Consider the following 24,091-nt stretch of genomic DNA (forward strand, 5'->3'; position numbering starts at 1 on the left):
AAATAAAGCCCTCCGCTCCTCCGCTATATATCTGGATTATCGCTCCATACACATTGCTTCTGCAGGAGGAAAAACCTAAAGTTTGATAACTCTACTATTCATCGTTACAGTTGCTGAGATGTGATTGGACAATCGTTATTAGGCAGAGGACAAACCACCAGTTGAATTGTGCTCTGGGAGAAGCCACATTAACAAACATGCAAAACCCAGCAGCAGTGGAGGAGAGGACTGAAAAGAAACAGTAAGTCATCTAGAGTGAGAACACGCTTAGTAAATGTACCGGATTTAGATAGGAGGAAATGTAGAGTATATGTTGTCATGGTTACCAAGCAACAGTAAAAAAAAACAACCACCCCACCCCCTAGATGTAGATTAGAGGTTATGTGTTCTTGCTGCATGCGGATGGTTGCACATTCTCAAGGCGTTCACAGTGAGCTGGCATGACCTCTGTTCCCTCCCTTTTCAGTCTCTCATTGTTTCGGTTTTCTTGACTCTCCACCATCGTTTGTCATCATATTCACCCAGACAGAAGGCCAGGCATACGGAGACAAACGAGGAGAGACATGGAGACAAGCAAATCATACACACATGAAGGCAGGAAGAGGCTGAGATGAGACAAGCTCATATCCCTTCAGCATCCTGAAAGAGATTATCAGAAAGATAAATAATGTCTGAATCACCAGACATCAGCATGTGTGTGTGTGTGTGTGTGTGTGTGTAAGTGGGTGTTGTATTGATCTGTGTTTATTTCCTTCTGTCTGTGTCTCTTAGAGAGTGTCAGGCCATAAAAACAAACTGCAAGTTTATCTGCAACTGGATTATTATATACTTTATTCCTCCCATATGGAAAGATCCAGTCAGTGTGTGTGTGTGTGTGTGTGTGTGTGTGTGTGTGTGTGTGTGTGTGTGTGTGTGTGTGTGTGTGCGTGTGCGTGTGTGTGTGTGTGTGGTTGTGTGCATGCGCTCATATTGGCATATTGCTGAGCCTGAATCCCACATGCACTTAATGGACGTCTGCCCATTGTGGCCATCAGTCATCCAAAAGGAGGAACTGTGTGGGAAAATTGCGATCTGTCAGAGGGAGAATGTTATTTTTACAAAGCTAACAAGTAGCAGTGATCATTACACCGTTTTTGAGAAAGCTTGGTGGTTGCAGTTAGCCCTCAGTTTACTTTGTACTGGGAAACTGTGAGCAGGGAAGTGAAACACGTTCTCTTTCGATTAAAAATAGCAAAAAGTGAAATATTCCCTAGAGCACTTTTTCACTGCCACAATACGTGTACATGTACAAAATGGCTGATCCGTGCAATCTAAATGAATCCATCTGTGGACGACTACCTGCAGCACCAGTACAGAAACATGACGTAACAAAGGCTTTAACCCCAATTTTCCTTTTACAAAGTTTCTGTCCTGATGTGTAAGCTTTTGTTCATAAATAAGCTTTAAGAACTACATACAGTACGTGGATGCTTAGTTCTTACAATTGTGCTTCTCGGTGTGTGTGTGTGTGTGTGTGTGTGTGTGTGTGTGTGTGTGTGTGTGTGTGTGTGTGTGTGTGTGTGTGCATTTTCTTAAAAGTCCGTTCGTGTTATGTCACAAAATGTGGGTTAGCTCCTCTCACTGGACACAACTTTTCATGACATAAAAGGGAAACACTACTAAAAGCACATATTAAAAAATAAAAACACATTTCCCAAAGCATCTTTTTAGTGGTCATTCCGTTGATTTTACAAATGAGGTGTCAGCTCAGCCCATGTAAACACAGCCCGATATCGCCCAAATGTGTGTAACACCAGTCAGTCCAATGGAGGACATCGTGTCAGTGTCACGTTTTGCTTCCCCGAGGCGTGAAAAGTACACGCATGTAGGACCAGGGTTGAAGAAGGACATCATGTGACAAAGTAGAGTGATAAAGTCCAGCTACATTGGAGGTTGGGAATGGTTGGATGGAACAAACAGGAATTTCACACAGAAGTCCTTGAGCATGTAAAAGTCAATGTGGATTTCTTTTAAATAATATAAGTTAGTTGCGTAAATAACAGAGCACATTAAACTTACCCAGAATTAACCACGATCTTTTCCTAGACAACTTGTCTTTTGTGGCTCGTAAACCCAAGACACCTAGGCAAGGAAAAATGTGACACTGAAACGGATTCATTTGGAAAACAGCTGCAGAATAATTCTCGAGTGTAATCTCTCAGCTCAGAGAAGAGCTTTCAGCTTTTGGCGTGAGAGTCCAGATTTTTCCGAATAAACCTGCATTAAAAACTGAAGGTGTGTGATTTGGATGAAGTGGGGCGTTTCGGAGGGAAAGGCTGTCTGACAGTGACAAAAGACACGACTGAGCTGCATAATGGAAAATATAGGTTCCAGTGCTCGACTCACACCAGGTATGGAATAGAGCCCAAGTCTGTTGTAACATTCAAAGACAAATACTTTTCTTTTTGCAATAATAAATCCCCAGATTGTCCCTTTAATACATTTATCCTCAAATCTAGCATAGATAGCCACTTTCAAAGCATGAAACACGTAGATTGCTGCTATGTTTTCGTGTTTCTCAGCCACTGATTTGCAGTCATCCCACCCCGGGGAGTCATGATAGAGTCTGAATGACTCCAGGCGGCCACCAATAAATCAAATATTCATCAGCTGTTGGTAAACACAGACAATCTTCTTTCTTTAATCCCCCTGCTGCTCACAAAAACTAATTCATCATTCATCTGTCAGGGTAAAAGCAGAGTGTATTGCCGTGGCTCTGGGTAAAAGTTACTTCACTATTTCATCACAGAAGGGTGGAAAGTTTCTGTACATGGTGGAATGAAACTCAAATGTTAGTTTCCAAAGCTGCAGTCGCACAGCCAGAACCTAGCATGTGGAAACAGAGTAGATGGATCATAATCACACAATTGCAGTTGCCGTTCACATCCTGAGACACGCGTCCCAACTGTGGGATCATGTTATTGTATTTTCCACCCGTCCAGGAGGACAGCTGACACAACTATAAGGACTGATAACTACCACCCTACACTCAGTTACCACATCCTGCTCACATCCACCTTTCTTCTTTTTCTTTTTCTTTTTTATCACTTTTCTCTCCTCAGTTTTGTCACATCTCGATAAGTTTCAAACCCCATTTAACAGCTTGTAATTATTTACAGCAGTATAACTTCATAAAACAAAACACTGCTTCATGAAACTACAGCGAAGCAGTGTAACAAAAAAAAAAACAGAAGATCGCTGAGAGGTTCGGGGTAGCAGGATGTTGCTGATTGTGAAAATGTACAAAACTGACTCAGTAATGCTGATTTTGTTTCCTTTTTTGAGTTTAAATACTATATATGGCCTGTCATGGTAAAAAATTAGATGTTTCGTCATGTCATTATTGTGGTAGATCTTACGAAAGCATTAGATGCATAACAATAATGGCAGAGGGGAATATCGGTCTTCTTTCAGTTCTGATCTTAGTGATCAAAGCAATTTACTCAATGCTTTTTGTTTGTAAATTTCTTTATAACAGTAAAAGCGTTACTTCAGTTTATAGTCTGTACGACACAAATTCATACATTGTTGGGTTTCACAAATAAAACATGTGCTCTGCTGTACAAACTGTACCAAACTCTCCGTGTTTGAGTCAATCAGTCTGCGGCCTGCTTCCTTCTTCTGCTTTTATACTGCGTATTTTTAACCAGAAGTAGAGCACAAACTTTTTCCGAACGTCAAGTGGTTTCCTTTTGACGCCACCAAGGCCAGTGACATATTGTCAGGAGATAAGGTATACACACACACAAACACGCACACGTGCATACGCACACACACACAATCACACTTACACACAATTGTGGTTAAGATTCTGAAAGATTGCTTGTCTTCAATCTGCAACTGTTTAGAAAGGTTTGGAAGAACCGACTTTATGCAACGCAGGAGGGAGCAGTGCAATGTGCAATCGAAAAGGTTTAGAAAGTGGTCAGGGTTTCGAGTGCGTAGGCAAAGGCCACAATCACAGGACGTACCGACACTGGGTTGTATTTATGGTGCCTAGCAAAAAGCAGCAGCACCATTATAACAGTCAGATGCTGCTGACTGTGGTTTGAGTCAACCTGCTGTTTATATGTTTTATCCCCACCTACAACGCCCCCCGATAAACAAATATAATCTGATAAAAAGCTTTTAAAAGTGGATTAAGACCTGATTTAATCAAATTTAGACAAATGCATGTTTTCTGTATTATTGTGTTATATCTACTAAAGGTACTCTGGTTTCTGACTGAGCCTGCTCTTCATTCTCAGAAGAGTTTGTCTCAGGACGGTGAAAGTGAGAATTTAATCTATTGACTGAAAAAGTAATAGTAGTGTACATCAGTGTTTTGGGTTAAAACAGCCACGCAGTACCAAATAAAGAGGGATATTTGTAGATGACTGAATTTTAGAGTAGCCGTTTCAATCTTCACGTTGTTGACGACAGACTTGAATCCCGTCATCTTCTCAGGATTCCACAAACCCGAGTTAAAGCCAAACTTCAACTGCCTTCAGTGTCATTTGCTTCCCTGTTAAAACCATTAAAACAAATCTCAGACAGGCGCACGCATCGTCTGCAGGTGCCTGTGCCAGGTTTTTAATGTCTGTGTTGAAAAGCGTGTGGAAACTAACACCTTTAGAATCGAGAAAAGAGAGACAGCAGAAGCAGCAAAGTGCGGATGCTCACACTCGAGCTCTGATGGAAACTGTTAAACCAACAGTTAAAACAGTTTGCCAGCGTGTCAGTATTAGCCTATGGTGTATTTTGCAACAGTTGCACAACTGTTAGTCATCAGCATTAAAAACACAAAATTCATCATCCAAACTAAAACATATCAGTTTAATGTTGAGCAGCTACAGTGCAGCAGGTTTATTGGAGCTTTTTTGTTGTTGTTGCTAAAAACAGCTGAAATTAAGACTGATGAGAGCAGTGAGAGGGAACCAAAGAAGTACTCAAGAATCCGTACGCTAATTATTCAAATATGTCATGCAAATGTCTAACAGGAAAAAACAATGAAGTGAGGACATTTTAGATCTTAAAGGTCAAAGGTCAACTTCACTGTGCCAAGGGGAGATTTTGAAAATATTTCACATTTGAAACTAAATTGGTCACGCTAATCTCGGCTAAGCATGTGAACACACATTAGGATTCCTTCAAATTCAGATATTATATGAATCTGGACAGACATGGGTTAAAATGTCAACTTGTCTCTCGCTATGGTTTACAACCACAAGGAAGAAAACGAATTATTTGTGCAGCTTTAAGGGTGTTTAGAGGAAGTGAACGAACCCATTAATTCACAAAATCGTTTGTACCAGAAATATGAATATTAAATTATCTGATGACCTGAACCCCCGATGGGCTGTAATCCCCCGGTTGGGAACGACTATCTTCGGGGAATATAAACATTATCTCTGATTCAGTCCTTTAAACTATTTAATATATTACTGATCCAGATCAGAAAGTAAATAATGATTTAATAAAATAATATGCAGCCTGCAGTACATTTCCCTTCTTTCTCTCAGCAGGGATTATTGACTCTTCCTCTGTCAACATTTCAACTCATTTATATGAAATTATTTATTTAGATCAGCATGCAGGATATATTATGTTGGCTTCCTGTGGCACAAGTTAAAAGCAGAAACATTTTATTGACACAATGTGAGATCAAGCAGCGTGTGATATTCTGCACTCTGATATTCAGCTCCGCAGCCAACACAATACAGGACTTCCACTCATTATCCCACCGTTAGCCTGCCTTCCTCCATCCTGAAGAAACCCCCCGTTGTTTCCACACACTGCCACAGTTTATCTGAGTTCACCAGGTGGAAACCCATAGCAACAGACTTGACAGGCGGCCCCTCCACCGCACCCTTCCACCTATCACTTCCTGAGAAAGCTCTTGCCTCATATTACTACTGCTCGCACTGGTCTTAATTCAGAACTAGTAACACTTCTCAATGAATACTGAAATATATGGTATGAATGGAAATTAATAGTTTATATTATACTCTGCTCGCGCACTGAACCCCGGTGGCTGTTTTTTTTACTCTTTCCTCAACTCTTAAGCCTTACATAAGCAACGAGTGGTCCAGTGTAAACGCTGAACTGCAGTCGACTCCTTCTGTAATATAAACAAATGTAATACTTCTGAAACGGAGACAAATGGTTTGTGAGTGCGTGCGCACATCCCTTTCCTGGGACTTCATCCGGAGTCCTGTGAGTCTCTGTTTATATCAGACTCCATTAGAGAGCACATGTCCATGTCTAGTTAATATGTATACAAAGGCAAACAGAGAGGAGGGGGGGCCGATTTAAGAATTAATTTCCTCTCTGTCACTGATATTCTTTCTCTGTTTTACACCTAAATAGCTCATTATAATTATAAATGTATGTGGATTTCCTCACTCAACTACTCTGTCGTGAGTTTATTTCGTCTCCCTTCCTCCCACCCGTGCCCTGTCTGTGAAGTGAGGGGGTGGAATGAGGTGACAGAGGGCAGATGTTTCCTCCCCAGCTTTGAAGATGCTTGTAAATATGGAGGGAGGACTAGTGGAAAGGGTAAAGCCTGCTTGTCCATGGAGGTTGGGATTTTTTTTTTATTTAACGAGGGAGGCCACATTCACATGCTGCCGATAGCGGCTCCGCTCTGGTAGCCGTCTTGGAAATGGTAGCTCACTGTTCAATCTCCTGCTGCAGCCGCAAACCCTAAATATAGATCTAGCACTTAATTTAGGCAGAGCTGCTTTAAATTATGTGTCACAGCTGGCACATCACTGTCCAACGCATTTGTCTGATCAAACAGAGGTTTGTCTGTTCAGAGGGAGTTTGTCGTCCATATGTACACAGACAGCTGCAGTGATCAGCCGAAGGTTTCTGTCTTTTTTAAACGTAGTGATGACATACAGTCATGTGGTGAACTAAACCTTGACTCTGTGCTGCATCTGTCACTCCATTTGTTAAGAGTGGGAGGACTCAGACTGCTCTTCTTTGGCCTGGACACAATGTACAGTGGGTACGGAAAGTATCCAGACCCCTTTAAATTTTTCACTCTTTGTTTCATTGCAGCTAAAATCAAAAAAGTTCATTTTATTTCTCATTAATGTACACTCAGCACCCCATCTTGACAGACAAAAACAGAAATGTAGAAATTTGTGCAAATTTATTAAAGAAGAAAAACTGAAATATCACATGGTCATAAGTATTCAGACCCTTTGCTGTGACACTCATATTTAACTCACACGCTGTCCATTTCTTCTGATCCTCCTTGAGATGGTTCTACTCCTTCATTGGAGTCCAGCTGTGTTTAATTAAACTGATTGGACTTGATTAGGAAAGGCACATACCTGTCTATATAAGACCTTACAGCTCAGTGCATGTCAAAGCAAATGAGAATCATGAGGTCGAAGGAACTGTCCAAGGAGCTCAGAGACAGAATTATGGCAAGGCACAGATCTGGCCAAGGTTACAAAATAATTTCTGCAGCACTCAAGGTTCCTAAGAGCACAGTGGCCTCCATAATCCTTAAATGGAAGAAGTTTGGGACAACCAGAACTCTTCCTAGACCTGGCCGTCCAGCCAAACTGAGCAATCGTGGGAGAAGAGCCTTGGTGAGAGAGGTAAAGAAGAACCCAAAGATCACTGTGGCTGAGCTCCAGAGATGCAGTAGGGAGATGGGAGAAAGTTCCACAAAGTCAACTATCACTGCAGCCCTCCACCAGTCGGGGCTTTATGGCCGAGTGGCCCGACGGAAGCCTCTCCTCAGTGCAAGACATATGAAAGCCCGCATAGAGTTTGCCAAAAAACACATGAAGGACTCCCAGACTATGAGAAATAAGATTCTCTGGTCTGATGAGACCAAGATTGAACTTTTTGGCGTTAATTCTAAGCGGTATGTGTGGAGAAAATCAGGCACTGCTCATCACCTGCCCAATACAATCCCAACAGTGAAACATGGTGGTGGCAGCATCATGCTATGGGGGTGTTTTTCAGCTGCAGGGACAGGACAACTGGTTGCAATTGAAGGAAAGATGAATGCGGCCAAGTACAGAGATATCCTGGAAGAAAACCTCTTCCAGAGTGCTCTGGACCTCAGACTGGGCCGAAGGTTCACCTTCCAACAAGACAATGACCCTAAGCACACAGCTAAAATAACAAAGGAGTGGCTTCGGAACAACTCTGTGACCATTCTTGACTGGCCCAGCCAGAGCCCTGACCTAAACCCAATTGAGCATCTCTGGAGAGACCTGAAAATGGCTGTCCACCAACGTTCACCATCCAACCTGACGGAACTGGAGAGGATCTGCAAGGAAGAATGGCAGAGGATCCCCAAATCCAGGTGTGAAAAGCTTGTTGCATCATTCTCAAGAAGACTCATGGCTGTACTAGCTCAAAAGGGTGCTTCTACTCAATACTGAGCAAAGGGTCTGAATACTTATGACCATGTGATATTTCAGTTTTTCTTTTTTAATAAATTTGCACAAATTTCTACATTTCTGTTTTTTTCTGTCAAGATGGGGTGCTGAGTGTACATTATTGAGAAATAAAATGAACTTTTTTGATTTTAGCAAATGGCTGCAATGAAACAAAGAGTGAAAAATGTAAAGGGGTCTGAATACTTTCCGTACCCACTGTATGTGTGTAACTTAAAGCTACATATTGCCACAATGTGGTTAAAGACATGATTGTGGACTGACACTCGGATTTATAGTCAGTCATATAGCAGTCGAATGACTAAACGACAACATATTCGAAATATTCAGGAATACGTATGAAAATTACTGAACTTCATGTTTCACGTTTTTTTTTTAAGTGTCCCCGAACATACACACAAGAGTGAAAGCACAAACATTGGGGGAAACTCCAAATCCAGAAATGTGATTAAATACAAAAAGGGACAAACAAAATAAATTTGCTACTTTGGAAAAGCAATGTTAAATATGGGTTTAATTTGACCTCATTGGCTTCACTAATGGGCAAGTGATGATTATAAGTGAAACTCGGGTGTCCAATCTCCAGAGGATGGAAGGACTATTTACAATTGATCTGGTGATGATACTTTGATTCAGTCATATCAACCATACTAACCATACAAACAGTACTGTGACAAAATAATCTTTATTAAAGGTTCACAAAGAGACAAAAACTAGAATTACGGTCTCGTGTTTGAATCTTTCCACCAACCTGCAGTTTACAGCCATGTCTGCCTAGATTCATATAACATCTGAATTTGAAGGAATCCTAATATGTGTTCACATGCTTGGCCAAGGTTAGCGTCACCAATTCAGTATCAAATGTGAAATATTGTCAAAATCTCCCCTTGTCACAGTGAAGTTGACCTTTGACCTTTTAGGTATAAAATTTAACCGCTTCATTCTTTTTTCCAAATAAATGAAATTAAACTTTGTCATAATTGGTGAACGGATTCTTGAGTTATGGCCACAAATGTGTTTGGTGAGGTCACAGTGACCTTTGACCCTCACATTCTGCTTCGTACATGATTGAGTCCAAGACAACGTTTGTGCCACATCTGAAGAAATTCCCTCACGGTGTTCCTGAGATATCGTAATCAGAAGAATGGGACAGGCATGAGATCACAGTGACCTCGACCTTTAACTTTTGACCACAAATATCTAATCAGTTCATCGTTGAGTCCATGTGAATGTTAAGCTGTATTTTTATGATAATTATTATAATTTACATTTTTAAGTAACTGTTCCTAATGAGTACATTTCAGAAAAAAACATTTTGGAAAATATTTTAAATGACAGCATAATTTTTCATTACACATAAAAACAATTTTTTTTCATCATTAATTTCATTCATGAAGTTGAAATTTAATGGCATAATAAAGGTTCTTATATTAGATGTGGTTATTTTGTGGTTCATTTCCTGCCATCCTTTTAATTTTGACAGTGCATCGAGTGTGGATTTAGCCGATGACGTGAAGGGAGGGAGGCAGGGACATTCCGCCCGAAGAAAAAACTCCCACACAAATACTGATGGATGTCAGTCGATGCAGAGTTCCAGTAAAAGCTCCCCAAGGGACAATATGACGGCAATAACAGTAGCGAGGGTACAAAAGTAAAAAAATTAACCCCATAAGCACAATAATACCAAACGTTTAAATGACATCAGCGTGATATCTTTCACCTTCATATATCAAATGATATATGAATCTATTAAGTATAATTTTCTCTGGTTTGTCAGTATTAAGTATTTGACTGTCTTGATGGATACAACCCAGGCTTGCAGAAGTTGTAAGTACTGCGTAAAGGTTTTTTCAATGGAACACAATGTGATCGGATAGTTTAAGCTGTAAAAATAAAGAAGAGAAACAGACATGATTAGAGAGCAAAAAAAAAAAAAAACTCAAGAAAACATCAGATCGTGTAATTTAATAGACTTTGAGTAAGAAAACATGAACACCAGCTCACCTTTTATGATAACTTTGGCCAGCGCCTCACTCGAGCCGATGTGGTTGGTGGCCACACATTTGTACGTTCCGCTGTCACTCTGTTTAACATGAGCTATAAGCAGCTTCCCGTCCCTCGTGACCTCCGCTCCTGCAGATAGCCTCGCCCGGCCCACCCGGCTCCATGCGAACTGAATGGGATGAGAGCCGTGGGCGAGGCACTGCACGCGCAACGCATCTCCGGGATGCAGCCTCACCTGGTCTGGCAGGCAGGTGGCGTACGGAGGGCCTGCGTGAAGAAGAATAATACTCTTAGCACAAACAGTGAAAAAGGATCTGGAGGTACAGGGTTAATATCTGTGTTGTGCACTCACCCTCCACCTCCATCTGCGTGTACGCCTCACTGTAGCCGTGTATGTTAGTTGCATTGCAGATGTACTGTCCTGAGTCTTGGCGCCCCACACTGGTCAGAGTCAAAACTCCACCGACCACCGTGTGTTTCCATGGCAAAGGTGCTCGCAGCTTGGACCAGGTGATGAGAGGAGGAGGGGAACCTGCAGGAAGAGCAGAGAGGACAAAGTTCAAACTGAGAAGTCAGAGCAGAACAACTGAGAGATATGTATAAAGACATCTTACCGCTGGCCTGACACTCCATTGTGACCGTATGTCCCTCCACCCCTGTCATCTCCGCAGTGCTCACCGAGGCCACCGGTGCTCCAGGACCGCCCTCGACAATGACCTGAACTTTGACCTCTGTCACCCCCTCGTTGTTTTCAGCCTGGCAAATATAAAGTCCTGAGTCCTCTGGACGAGCTGCAGGCCACTGAGAAAACCACATACTCTGTGTTTGACATCCTGCAATGTAAAAACAAATGAAAGAATAGCACGCACATGATTTTATATTTCACCTCTATGGTGTTGACATCATTTATCTCCTTGGTAACCAGCTGCAGGGTGGATCCTTGGCGTTTCCAGGCCAGTTTGGGGCGTGGCCTGCCTGTGGCACGACACTCCACGGACACCAAATCGCCGATCCTGGCCCGCACGGGCCCCGCCGGTGTCAGCTGTACTTTAGGAGCATCTGAGAGAAACAGTAAGTCGCTTATTATTATTTTTGGCTGCTTGCGGACAGAGGGGAAAAGCTAACACAACAATGACGTGACAGTTTAGCTGATTTGGTAAACATCCAAGCAAACAGCTGCTTATTTACAGATCCAAAAATTCTGGAGCAACACCATTCATTTCTTATTATGTCAAAGATTCACTCTCTTTTTGCTCTGTTTTTGGTCTCTACCAAGTTCTGTGAGGCTCCACTATGTTCACCAGCCTGTTGCCACCAGTGTTTGTCTGCTGTTTGGGTTTTCTTACTGCCTGCCGGGGCCAAAAATGTTGCAGTGCAGTGACATTGAAACAAACAGTAAAGTTGTGGGCTGGACAGCTAAACAATGAGGTGACACTCACTATAAAGCTCCGTAAGAACTCCGTAGAGTTGCAGATTCAGTTCGCAATTCTCAGCAGGTTCATGAGTGACGCCTTCACATTGTCATCTTGTTTTCACATTGTGACACATAATACAGAATAAAACATAAACCAACTCCTCTAAAATGATACCTGATGTACTCACACATTCACAATCACCAGTTGGTAAAAGTTTGTAGAAATGCCAGGGAATCACAGCTGGAGGTAAGTTATGCAGGGGCGAGGAAAGCCCCCCCCTCCCCAAATTCTAGTTTGATTATTTTATTTTTGGTTGACGTGAGCCCAGGTATAATTTTAGGTTTTCTCGCTTTGCTTTTGCACACACAGTGAACAGTGAAGACAAGCTCACGTTTGACATTAAGCACAGCACTGGCAGTGCCGCGTCCGGCGGAGCCGACAGCCACACAGCGGTACTGTCCCTGGTTTCCAGGTCGGACGCTTGCAACCGTCAGCACAGAGCCATCAGGACCGACCTTTACGTTGTCTGGAAGGAAAGAGGAGAATTCAGACAAACCTCACAGACTGTGATAGTGTTTAAAAACTGTGACTATGCAAACATGTTATGACTCCTCACCTGGTAATGCTTGGTTATTGGCTCTCCTCCACTCCAGTTGGACTGGCTGAGCGCTGCCCCCCACTTGGCACCTAAAGCTGACAGACTCTCCTTGTCGCACAGTGGCAGCCTGGGGCTCCACTGTTACGACAGGACCCTGAGCTGCCACTGCACGCAGAGACACTTGTTAATACACAAATGCAACAACACACATGCATGCACAAATCAACTCCCTGAACCTTTAGACAGGTCCGTCAACAAACACCAAGCAAACAGCCAGAGTAAATACACAGAAATGCTGCCTGCTGACGAAGCAAAAAATTTAAAATGGACAAAAAAAAACAAAGGAAGCGATTTTTCACAAAGAAAATGTAATTTAAAGACAGCTCTATCTTATCTTATTACATTAAATTGTTGATTCACCTAAATCACATGTTTGGCTTGATTTGCCCAGATTTTGAAATAGCTGTTGCAGTGATTTCTGCCCTCATACAAGCACATTGGAGGGGAAAAAATATATATATTTATGATGCTTATATAAAATAAAAATGATGTTACAACAATTCAAGAGCAACTTGTCTGTCAAAAAAATGATTTCAGTAGTTTTCATTGGGAGGGGGGATTACTTCCATAGAGACACGTTACAGTGGTCTATGAATAATCCAGAATAATCAGGACCCAACAAACTAATTTAAATTTGAGTTTAGGCTTCAATTTTGCTCAATCTGACCCTTATTAAATAAAATACGGTTACGTCTCAACAGTCACACAAAGTAACAGAGAAGCTGTCAGGATGGCAGAAACATCTACTAAGTCTGTGTCACAGCAAATGTAATTCTGTTGTTAAAATTCAATCAGATTCATTACCTGAACATAACAGGGAACAGAGGATCAAAGCCCCGGGTGACAAATCCATGATGAACACACAACAGTCCCAGTTTCTCTGCTGTGCAAGACCTCTCTGTGTGTCTCTCTCTGTCCCTTATCACTGTCGACCTTTAACCCTCCACCAACCCCTTCCTCTACTCAAATATTGTCTCTAACTGCCAGTCACGTATGAAGCATTGACTATTATATTTTTGCATTCCTTTTGAGCTAATAATTGTCTGATTCAAAAGACTTTAGACTTGGCTAAATATGTTAACCCTCGTGTTGGCCTTGGGTCAAAATGACCCGCAGCTGTGTTCAACCAAGTTCTATTTTATTTCTATATTTTAATATTTTTTGGGATCATTGGTCATCATTTTTTAAAGAAACCCTCACAGCCTCCTTGTCACAAATGATCCCAAAAAATATGAAAATAAAATAGAACTTGGTTGAACACAGCTGCGGGTCATTTTGACCCAAGGACAACACAAGGGTTAATCATGTCACTGATGTGACATGCAAAGAACTTGCAGGAAATATTCTGGTGAAAAGCACAAAAACCAGATTTTGTGACTTGCAAAGATCTGTAACTAACTACAGGAAGACTGGAATTTTATCACTTTACTCTTCAGAGCATTATTCTGCTTTTCAAGAAAACGATCACTCCTCCACCCAAACACTCACACGTGTGTCTGTATTGATCTGTGAGCCTGCAGACGTAGTGGCTGATTAGACTGAATTATAAGGAACACAGTTGTCCTTGTTTTTGTCCTTGTTTTGGGGATAAAGAGAATCATCTGGGCTCTGTGATGGACTGGCGACCTGTCCAGGGTGTACCCTGCCTTCACCTAAAGTGAGCTGGGATCCCCCCGTGATCGTATTCAGGATAAAGCGGGTATAGATAATGGATGGATGGATGGATGGAGAATCATCTGCTGTAAAGCTGGAGAATACTCAAAAATAATGGGTACATTTTTTTTTTTTTTTTTATTTAAAGCAAAATCAAAATCACCAGAAATCACTTATAACAGTTGTAACTGTTTCTCATCTTAATCTGATTATCTTCTATCACTGTTCTTTTATAAAACTCTCATTATTTGGCCTTTAGCATGAACCAATCAATGAAGTTAACCCCTGTTCTCATAGAAGTACAATTGTTTTCATTGCTGAACATTTTAAAGGATATTTAACAATTGATAACTATAAAATTAACAAAATGAAACATGTTACATCTAGTTGTATAGATGTAATGTGTTTCATTTTTTTCAGCAAACATAAGGTTTGTTTACATTTTTGAACTGAAGAGCCATCCATTGACTTTGAATGGCATTTTATCATACTAATAAGCTAACACAGTGTAGCACTCAATGCATCATCAGTTACTCCATAACAATCGTCCAACCTCTTCTAGTATACAAACGACATTCATATCTGACTAATATTTAACTTAATCAGTTAGATTTGAATCCCCTTCAAATGTTGTTAAACTAACTCAGGTGACTATGAAGCAATAATATTCCAGTTTTTTCTCTTCCAACTAATTTGCTTCTTTAAACACAGGTTGAGGATTGATTTGTTAACCAGAGCTCAAGTTATCTTTAATAATTCTTATTTTGAGATAAAGTAAAATGAGCTAACCATGATCAGCATTAATATGAGATAGATGTGTTGGGAACCCTCCCAGCATGCACATCCCAAGAGACTATAACTAATAATAACAGGCCGGCAATAAAAAATTTAACTTTTCTATCCTCATTCAAGAACCAGCTGTAATTGCATTAACAATTTTAAGCAGTGTACAGCCAATCGTTTAATAAGAGATGATAGTGATTTGACAATGATGTGTATTGTCCTCATCTAAAATCAATATGAGATAAACACTATTTGATTATAAAGACAAATAGAGACAAATTCACTGATCTAGAGGATCTGTGTACAAAATCTCTTAGTCATGATCTAGCTGACAATAGACTTACATGTTTGGCCTTCAGGATTTGTTGTTCTGACATGCATTTTAAATTAGCTTAAAAAATATTCAACAAATCCGTAAAATCCACAATATTCATTGGGATTAAGTCGTGTGTGTATACCCGAGTTTGGTGTAGCTGGGGAATTGTCTTGGCTGGCAAATGAAGATACGCTCTCAGCGTCCACAGCTGTCTTCATCATGTAAAGGTCGAACTTTGCAGTGTTCTTCTTGTACTAAATCCTCTTGTTTCCAAACCAGTTGGCCACCTGAGAGAATGAAAGAGGCCAAAAAATGCATCTTTTTTTTTATGTTTGAAAATATATTTTTCCTCCTCTGTCTTTGACAGCTTGACTTGAGCAGCAGCGATGGAGCACTTCTTCACCAGCTCTTCTTAATCTCCTCATTAGGGCAGGGGTTTGCCAGATGGGAGTAAAAATATTCCTTCAAAATCTGTGTTGCCCTGTTTGCTGAAGTTTTTTCATTTACCACTGACAGAAAAAGGAAAATTGCACATTTTAAATGTCCGAAAAACAGCAAATACTATTCTTCACGATGCTGTAAATACACCAGCACACACTGAAAGGCTCATTTTAAGAGGAGGCAGAAAAAAAACATGTAAAATCCAACCTGGCATCCAGGAACCTGGAGCGTAGGATCATGACAGCCTCACGTGTGCTCTGCTTCAGCTGCATCTGGATGGCGCTGAACTTGCGGTGGATGATCGCCACCATTTGCTCAATCTCTTTGGGGGAGATGGGTCGTGTTCGGGACTGCTCCCTCAGCAGGTTCATCACATGGTTGGTGAATTCATTGCATGCTTGCGTGAGACGAAGGGCAAAGAGTTCAGGTGAGGCTCAGAAAAAATAACTCAAACACACTCGCATTCATTCAGCAGCATGTCACTTATTTAATTACCCCTTTAACAACCCCTTACAGCTTACAACATGTCATCCAGTCGCATGATCTGAAGGGTCAGGGGGTTGGTCTTCTTGGTCGCCTTGGATACGGAGGGTTGTGGAGAGGGACAGAAACTGTCAAGGCCACATCAGACCAATAAAGTAATCAAGTCAAGTTCAAGACATGTTAGTAGGGCAGATGTTCAAAATCAAAATAATGTATTTATTACATAACACCATGTTCACTTACTCACCTACTGCTTCATTCCTCTAAATTCCCATCTCTTTTTTTCTTTTGGTTTTGAGAGGCTTTTGACAGACAGACTTAACATTTTTGGATATATTGCCGGGAGGTATTGAAATTGAATACTTGAACCATTCAGAGTTCACAGTTTTATATGTTGAAAATGTGAAGCATCTTTTAATCAAAGGCAGTAGAAAGAATTAAAAAATTTGGACATCTGGTTGAAAAGAGATGAAAAAATGGGGAGCAGAAAAACACTTGAGTTTCCTGCTTATGTAACACTTGTCATTCAGAACTTCTGGCTCCACTGATGTAAAACTAGACAACCAGGATGCACACTACACACAACGCCACTGACATTCACACTTTTAAGCTACTTCAAAACATTATATTTCCTGTAGGTCAGTCGCCATTGTGTCACATTTAATGGATTTATAGATACTTTAACAGCTGCTCAACAACTGTGGATAACTGAGGGATTTGATGGAGTTTGTCTTTCTGAGCACAACTGGGGTTTTCTTATTACCCAGCAAATCTCACAAGACCAACACACATACAGGATTATCACAATATTTACAAGTTCTTTCATGTTGTCCCTTAGTTCAATTTTGTCCAAACATACCTCAAATCAGTGTACCAAAACTAAAGGCATGAAAATATTTATATAAATATATTATTATCTGCTTGACACTGAAAAAAAGAAGAGTTTAGTCCCACATGGCCCAGACACTGGACTTGACTCAGTCTCTTCTTCGCCAAATAGCTTTGACGCGGTAATGACAGTGAAACATTACAATACATTACATTACAGCACAAGCCGGCCATACAGTATGAGAAAAACACTCCACTGGTTCAAATAAACAGTCCAAGCAGAGCAGAACTGGACTTCAGGGAAAGCTAGCTTAATAGTGCCAGAAGAGTCGACACTATAAACACTGGACGACATAAGAAAACCTCAGTAACAGCTCTCTTACTGCAGCTGTATTTGTTGGAGGCAGTAAACCGATCTTAAGTAGAGTCTGTTATTGTGTACACTGGACGCTACTGAAGCGAGAGAAAACAGGAAGTACAGACGACAAAAAAACCTGACAGGAGGGAGGTTAACATAAAATCTCTGTTTCTATGGAAGTGATGCCAGTGTTCCTCGGCATGCCCAAAGAGAAACACACGTATACCAAACACATGCACAAGCATCCTTGTACACACACATACACACACACAACCGTTAATTAACGCCGGCTCTCAAGCAGCGACTCAAGACTCCATGAAAGATGAACGCTCATTTGAGAGATCGTTAATTTGCACCGTTATGCAGATTAGGTGGCAATTAGAAGGTAGTTCCTGGTAGGGTCTCCCATTCATCATCCACAACAAGGGCAATGCCAGCGCTATCATCTGGCTAACCTCCACAAGAAACACACACACAGACACCTTTCAACACTAACTGAGTCTGTCAAACACACCGTCGATGTCCCAAACCATGTTAGCGTAGGGAAATTACTGCAGTGCAACAGCATTTATGCAATGATGTTTTAAATAGTTTCACACACACAAACACACTCAAATACACTCAAAGCAACTGTAGACGGTAGGCAGTGTAATTTGTTGTAATTAGTTGTAGTTAGAAGCATATTAATCCAATATTTTAAAATAACAAGGTCAGGAATCAGCACAATACAAAAGACATTTTTAACTGCAGATATGTTGACTTGTTGTTGGGAAAGCACAGGTGATGGCTGCATTCATGGTCCATGTTAGTACACTGTCGTGGTTTACTGGGGCACTTATTGGAGCTGAGCCATCATTAATACACCTGTGGATTACCTTCTGTGACAAGTCTAAATGTCTGTGGTGAAAAAAGGTCTCCTGGTCAGAGGCAGCCAACAGGGTCATTCTGCCCAGATGTGTGTGATAAAACCTACACTTCCTGGATGTTTTAGGAACTTACTTTTTAAGAGTAAAACTCCACATTTGTGACTTGTTTCAAAAAATGTACAACTCCAGCAGAAACAAATACCCTCAGGGCTGCATTCAACAGCCAAGACGGGGATGTCAGAAAATGCTGTGAAAGGGACTAAATGTTGGTTTTCAGCGTTTCCTGGGATTTGTTGATGTTAAACTGATAAAGAGGACTTATGACCGAAATCCATGTTTCAAGATAAAAGACGAGCACGGATTGAAGTGCAAAAAACCCATGTAAGACCAGGTAGCACGTGCAGACCCATTCAAAGAGTCTTTTGTGATCCTGTGATGTGAGAACTACCAATCTCAGCCGAACAGGTTCCTTCGATTGTTAAAGAAAGGTGGTCAAAGAATCATCTGGTCACTCTTCTATCTTTACAGTTTTCCCGATTCATTCCTCAAAATTCCTCTCTGCTGAGTTTATTTTACAAGTTCACTTACATCTCCTTTGCCGCCCTTCTCTTTTTCCCCACATTATCCTTTCTGTAAATTGGGGCTGTTCTGAGGGTAAAAGCTAAATGACGGCAAGTCGGTGAGACAACTAGTTGCCTTGGTAACTCCGAATCCTTCTGCTGCCAACCTCAGGCTTCCTGTTTCCAGGGTAAGTCAATGAAAAAGGACTGCTGTGTGACTCACACCACTCTGTACTTTGTGTGGAAGGAGTTCTCCACTCAAAAGTAATGTAAAGATGATTTCCTGCCCGTTCAAATTTTACGGGCATTTTTTTTGGTGAATTTAAAATCAGAGCTTTGTATTATTAAGGTGTGAATGAATGAGGTTAAGTTAGGCAGGATGTCATTTTTAGGTATAAAAGCCTGTATCAACCATCCTGTCGATGTGCAGTTCATCCACGTAAATCACAAACAATTACTGCGACATAAACATTGCACCATTTTAACTGCTGGCACAGATTCCTGATGTTAATCACCCAGATTAGACGATACTGTTGCTCCCATGAATTTGTCAGTCCAAAGCGTCTCCTGTTATGACGCTCCACCTGCAGTAGCACTTCTAGCCTTTTCACCATCTGAGCAGTTGGCCTCACCAAATATCACCAAGGCAGCCAGCAGAGGATGAGTTTTTATAAAAATCCCACAGCAAATTCAATAAAACAAGATAATAAGAATATCAATAAGAACGATTAAGAATCACAATAAGAATATCAAAGAATCAGAGTCAATCTATTTCAGCTATGTATAGTGGGTACAGAAAGTATTCAGACCCCTTTAAATTTTTCACACTTTCATTGCAGCCATTTGCTAAAATCAAAAAAGTTCATTTTATTTCTCATTAATGTACACTCAGCACCCCATCTTGACAGAAAAAAACAGAAATGTAGAAATTTGTGCAAATTTATTAAAAAAGAAAAACTGAAATATCACATGGTCATAAGTATTCAGACCCTTTGCTGTGACACTCATATTTAACTCACATGCTGTCCATTTCTTCTGATCCTCCTTGAGATGGTTCTACGCCTTCATTGGAGTCCAGCTGTGTTTAATTAAACTGATTGGACTTGATTAGGAAAGGCACACACCTGTCCATATAAGACCTGACAGCTCACAGTGCATGTCAGAGCAAATGAGAATCATGAGGTCGAAGGAACTGTCCAAGGAGCTCAGAGACAGAATTGTGGCAAGGCACAGATCTGGCCAAGGTTACAAAATAATTTCTGCAGCACTCAAGGTTCCTAAGAGCACAGTGGCCTCCATAATCCTTAAATGTAGTGATGGTGAGATGAAGCCTCATGAGGCATCGAACCACTTCAGCCAATTGGTTCGAGAAAGGGTTCATTTCTCGAAGCTTCATGTGCACACGAAACCACCTACTGGCCAAGTGTATAATCACAGGCAGCTGTATCTGAACCACATAATGTGATGCATTGAATTTTTGTGTCTGTTATGGCTGTTGGGAATGACTATGAATTACAAAAATGTATGACCAAATAATTTCTGTACATAAATTATCACATATGTGCATAATAAAATATTTTTTGAATGTATTCTGTGTGTGTAAATTTTCCCAAAATGGTAGTATCGTATGATATGGCAGGTTGTGTAATAATGTTTTTCTGTCACTTTAGGAAAATGGCATGGGCTTAAGCAGGCAGAGGACAGTGAAAGTGCTTGTGGAACTAGGAAGAGGGGACTGAATATGCTTGTGTAACTTGGACAATGATGTACAGGACAGGGGACATTTTCTTCATTTTTATTCAGAAATAACAGTTTCTCAACAGTTTTTGGTTTTGTGGATGTCCACATGTCAGAAGTAAGGCTAACAGCAGCCACCTTTTCCACTTTAGCCTTAGCCTTCTCCTTAGCTGACTCATACTTGGCCTCCACCATGGCCTTCAGAGCCTAAAGGAAAAAATATATAGTGCTGAACTGTGAGACACAATAAAGTACTCATTTGTTTCATGCATGCACCCATACATACCTGCCTTGTAGGGAGAACATAATTAGGATCCAGTTTGGACACAAATGCCCTGAATCCAACATCATCCACAATACTGAAGGGCTGTGTGTCCTTCACTATCATGGAGACGAGGGCTTCATCCAGCTCTTGTTTTCTGGTGGCTGGTTAAAAGAGAATAAATTCAGTGTCTGTTACCTGTCTTTATTTGCACAATAAACAAAAGTGAACAGGGAAAAATTGTGATGGTGCATTTGTAATATTGTAATGACTTACCTTGGCTGGGTGAAGCTCCAGTTTCCTCCTTATTCTCATGCAAGGCACGGTAATGCCTTAGCATGGATGAGGTGTTGTTATTGTACCCCAACTCCTTGGAGCACAATAAACACCTCACCTTTGAATAAAATAAGAAACTGTGAAAAATACAGTTCTTGATAAGCAAACCTAATGTGTCTGAAATAGAGTTAGATTTAGCTTACCTTATTAGGAGTTATCAAATCAAAGTGTTCCCACACAGGGGAAATCCTCCTCTTCCTAGCTGGCTCCATCTTATCACCTATCCTTCTCTCCTCACTCTCCTAAATCTCCAAACTATCTCTCTCTCTCTAACTTCTCCAAACTATCTCTCTCTCTCTAAACTCTCCAAACTAAATAAACGCTATCCAAACTATCCAAACTCTCAACTGACCTCAACTCCCCACCAACAACCCACATTTTGAATGGAGCCTGAGGGGTTTATATTGCTGTCAAACCTCCCGGCAAAATCTGAACCACTTCCCGAAGCAGTCACGTGGTACAGCCGGGCAGCGAGGCTTCGGACGTCATCATTTTTGGCTCCTCCCCTAAATGAAGCAAGCCTCGACACGCGCTTCGAGGAAACGCCCCCTCCATTACTTGACACACTCTTCGAAGCGTCGGCACATCTCGTAACATCACTACTTAAATGGAAGAAGTTTGGGACGACCAGAACTCTTCCTAGACCTGGCCGTCCAGCCAAACTGAGCAATCGTGGGAGAAGAGCCTTGGTGAGAGAGGTAAAGAAGAACCCAAAGATCACTGTGGCTGAGCTCCAGAGATGCAGTAGGGAGATGGGAGAAAGTTCCACAAAGTCAACTATCACTGCAGCCCTCTACCAGTCGGGGCTTTATGGCAGAGTGGCCCGACGGAAGCCTCTCCTCAGTGCAAGACATATGAAAGCCCGCATAGAGTTTGCCAAAAAACACATGAAGGACTCCCAGACTATGAGAAATAAGATTCTCTGGTCTGATGAGACCAAGATTGAACTTTTTGGCGTTAATTCTAAGCGGTATGTGTGGAGAAAACCAGGCACTGCTCATCACCTGCCCAATACAATCCCAAAAGTGAAACATGGTGGTGGCAGCATCATGCTATGGGGGTGTTTTTCAGCTGCAGGGACAGGACGACTGGTTGCAATTGAAGGAAAGATGAATGCGGCCAAGTACAGAGATATCCTGGAAGAAAACCTCTTCCAGAGTGCTCTGGACCTCAGACTGGGCCGAAGGTTCACCTTCCAACAAGACAATGACCCTAAGCACACAGCTAAAATAACAAAGGAGTGGCTTCGGAACAACTCTGTGACCATAATTGACTGGCCCAGCCAGAGCCCTGACCTAAACCCAATTGAGCATCTCTGGAGAGACCTGAAAATGTCTGTCCACCAACGTTCACCATCCAACCTGACGGAACTGGAGAGGATCTGCAAGGAAGAATGGCAGAGGATCCCCAAATCCAGGTGTGAAAAGCTTGTTGCATCATTCCCAAGAAGACTCATGGCTGTACTAGCTCAAAAGGGTGCTTCTACTCAATACTGAGCAAAGGGTCTGAATACTTATGACCATGTGATATTTCAGTTTTTCTTTTTTAATAAATTTGCACAAATTTCTACATTTCTGTTTTTTTCTGTCAAGATGGGGTGCTGAGTGTACATTAATGAGAAATAAAATGAACTTTTTTGATTTTAGCAAATGGCTGCAATGAAACAAGGAGTGAAAAATGTAAAGGGGTCTGAATACTTTCCATACCCACTGTATATATATATAACCTTAACTACAATCAATAATTAACAGAAAGAGTAAAAATGCTTCACCTTTTCAGCATGTAATTAATTTTCTGTACTGCCTGATGTAAAATATATAAGATGAAAGTGACGAATGGTGGGCATACCTTTCTTTTCTTTGAGCTCTCACAGGACACTGAAGAGCACAGCCTTCCTTGTGTGGCAATTTAAAGCATGTTTCCTTTTATGGAGACAGAGAGACACAGATTGTGAATCACAAACAATTCTTTGTTACTTTACAATCTATAGATTATGGGCACTGACATCCATGAACAATATATCTCAGAGATAGAGAGCTAAGACAGTAATACATAGTTTTTTCTGAGGGCTCAGTGCTTCAGCACAAAAAAATAATGGATATTACATCAACTTTCATTGGTTTACATCCATATTGAAAGAGCTGTATGACAGATATAGATATTTTTTTTTAACACAGTCTATTAACACTTAGTGTCCAATTACTTAGACCCTTGTAATTTGGACACTTTGTGTTGAAAGCAATGCATATCATGTACAGTTCTTTTAATATTGATGTGAATATACTCAAATGAAAGCTGAGACTCATTATTTTATTTCATATTAAAAGTGCCTGAGGTACAGACACTGAAGAACAAAATACTGCATAATAGTCCAAATGCTTACGGGCTAGACTAAATACATGTCACAGGCTTCAGATGAATGAGTGTGTAACCAGGCCTGTTCGAGTCTTTGATTTAAAACAGGTCTGAGCACATAGCTGAAGTCTGAACTAAAGAAAGAAAGAAAGAAAGAAGAGAAGAGAAGAGAAGAGAAGAGAAGAGAAGAGAAGAGAAGAGAAGAGAAGAGAAGAGAAGAGAAGAGAAGAGAAGAGAAGAGAAGAGAAGAGAAGAGAAGAGAAGAGAAGAGAAGAGAAGAGAAGAGAAGAGAAGAAGCAGGATAATAAGTAATATTGGATAGAGGAAAAGCACACAAATATAACTGGACATCACTTTGTAATGTTTCATACAGCAAATTGTATGTTTTTACTGGTGGGGTGACCAGAATCCCAAAAATCAAATGTAGGGCAAATAGTGTTTGTATTGGACAGTGTGGGACAATGTGGGACACGTTACCACTGCTGAGGTATAGGACTACTTTCAAATGTTTATATTCCTATCCAACTTTAAAAATATATATATATATTCTAACATGTGAAGACCTTAAACAGATATATTCATTTGCAAC

The 24,091-nt window shown here is 40.9% G+C and overlaps 1 protein-coding gene and 1 pseudogene across 1 annotated transcript; both read right to left on the minus strand.

Annotated features, from left to right (window-relative positions):
* Positions 1-9,113: 9,113 nt before the first annotated feature.
* Positions 9,114-13,481, minus strand: LOC138209626 (basement membrane-specific heparan sulfate proteoglycan core protein-like). Its single transcript, XM_069168318.1, has 8 exons — positions 13,329-13,481; positions 12,483-12,629; positions 12,258-12,392; positions 11,338-11,510; positions 11,066-11,252; positions 10,804-10,983; positions 10,452-10,718; positions 9,114-10,330 (listed from the first exon to the last, which is right to left on the minus strand). The coding sequence occupies exons 1-8, from the start codon at positions 13,375-13,377 to the stop codon at positions 10,326-10,328; spliced, it is 1,143 nt and encodes a 380-aa protein (XP_069024419.1). The 5' UTR covers positions 13,378-13,481; the 3' UTR covers positions 9,114-10,325.
* Positions 13,482-15,240: 1,759 nt separating this feature from the next.
* Positions 15,241-17,919, minus strand: LOC138208665 (pre-B-cell leukemia transcription factor 1-like; annotated as a pseudogene).
* Between the last annotated feature and the right edge of the window lie 6,172 nt (positions 17,920-24,091).

The sequence above is a fragment of the Embiotoca jacksoni genome, unplaced genomic scaffold (genome assembly GCF_022577435.1).
Source record: "Embiotoca jacksoni isolate LCO1_2020_lvr unplaced genomic scaffold, fEmbJac1.0.p SCAF_4, whole genome shotgun sequence".
NCBI classification, from domain to species: domain Eukaryota; kingdom Metazoa; phylum Chordata; class Actinopteri; family Embiotocidae; genus Embiotoca; species Embiotoca jacksoni.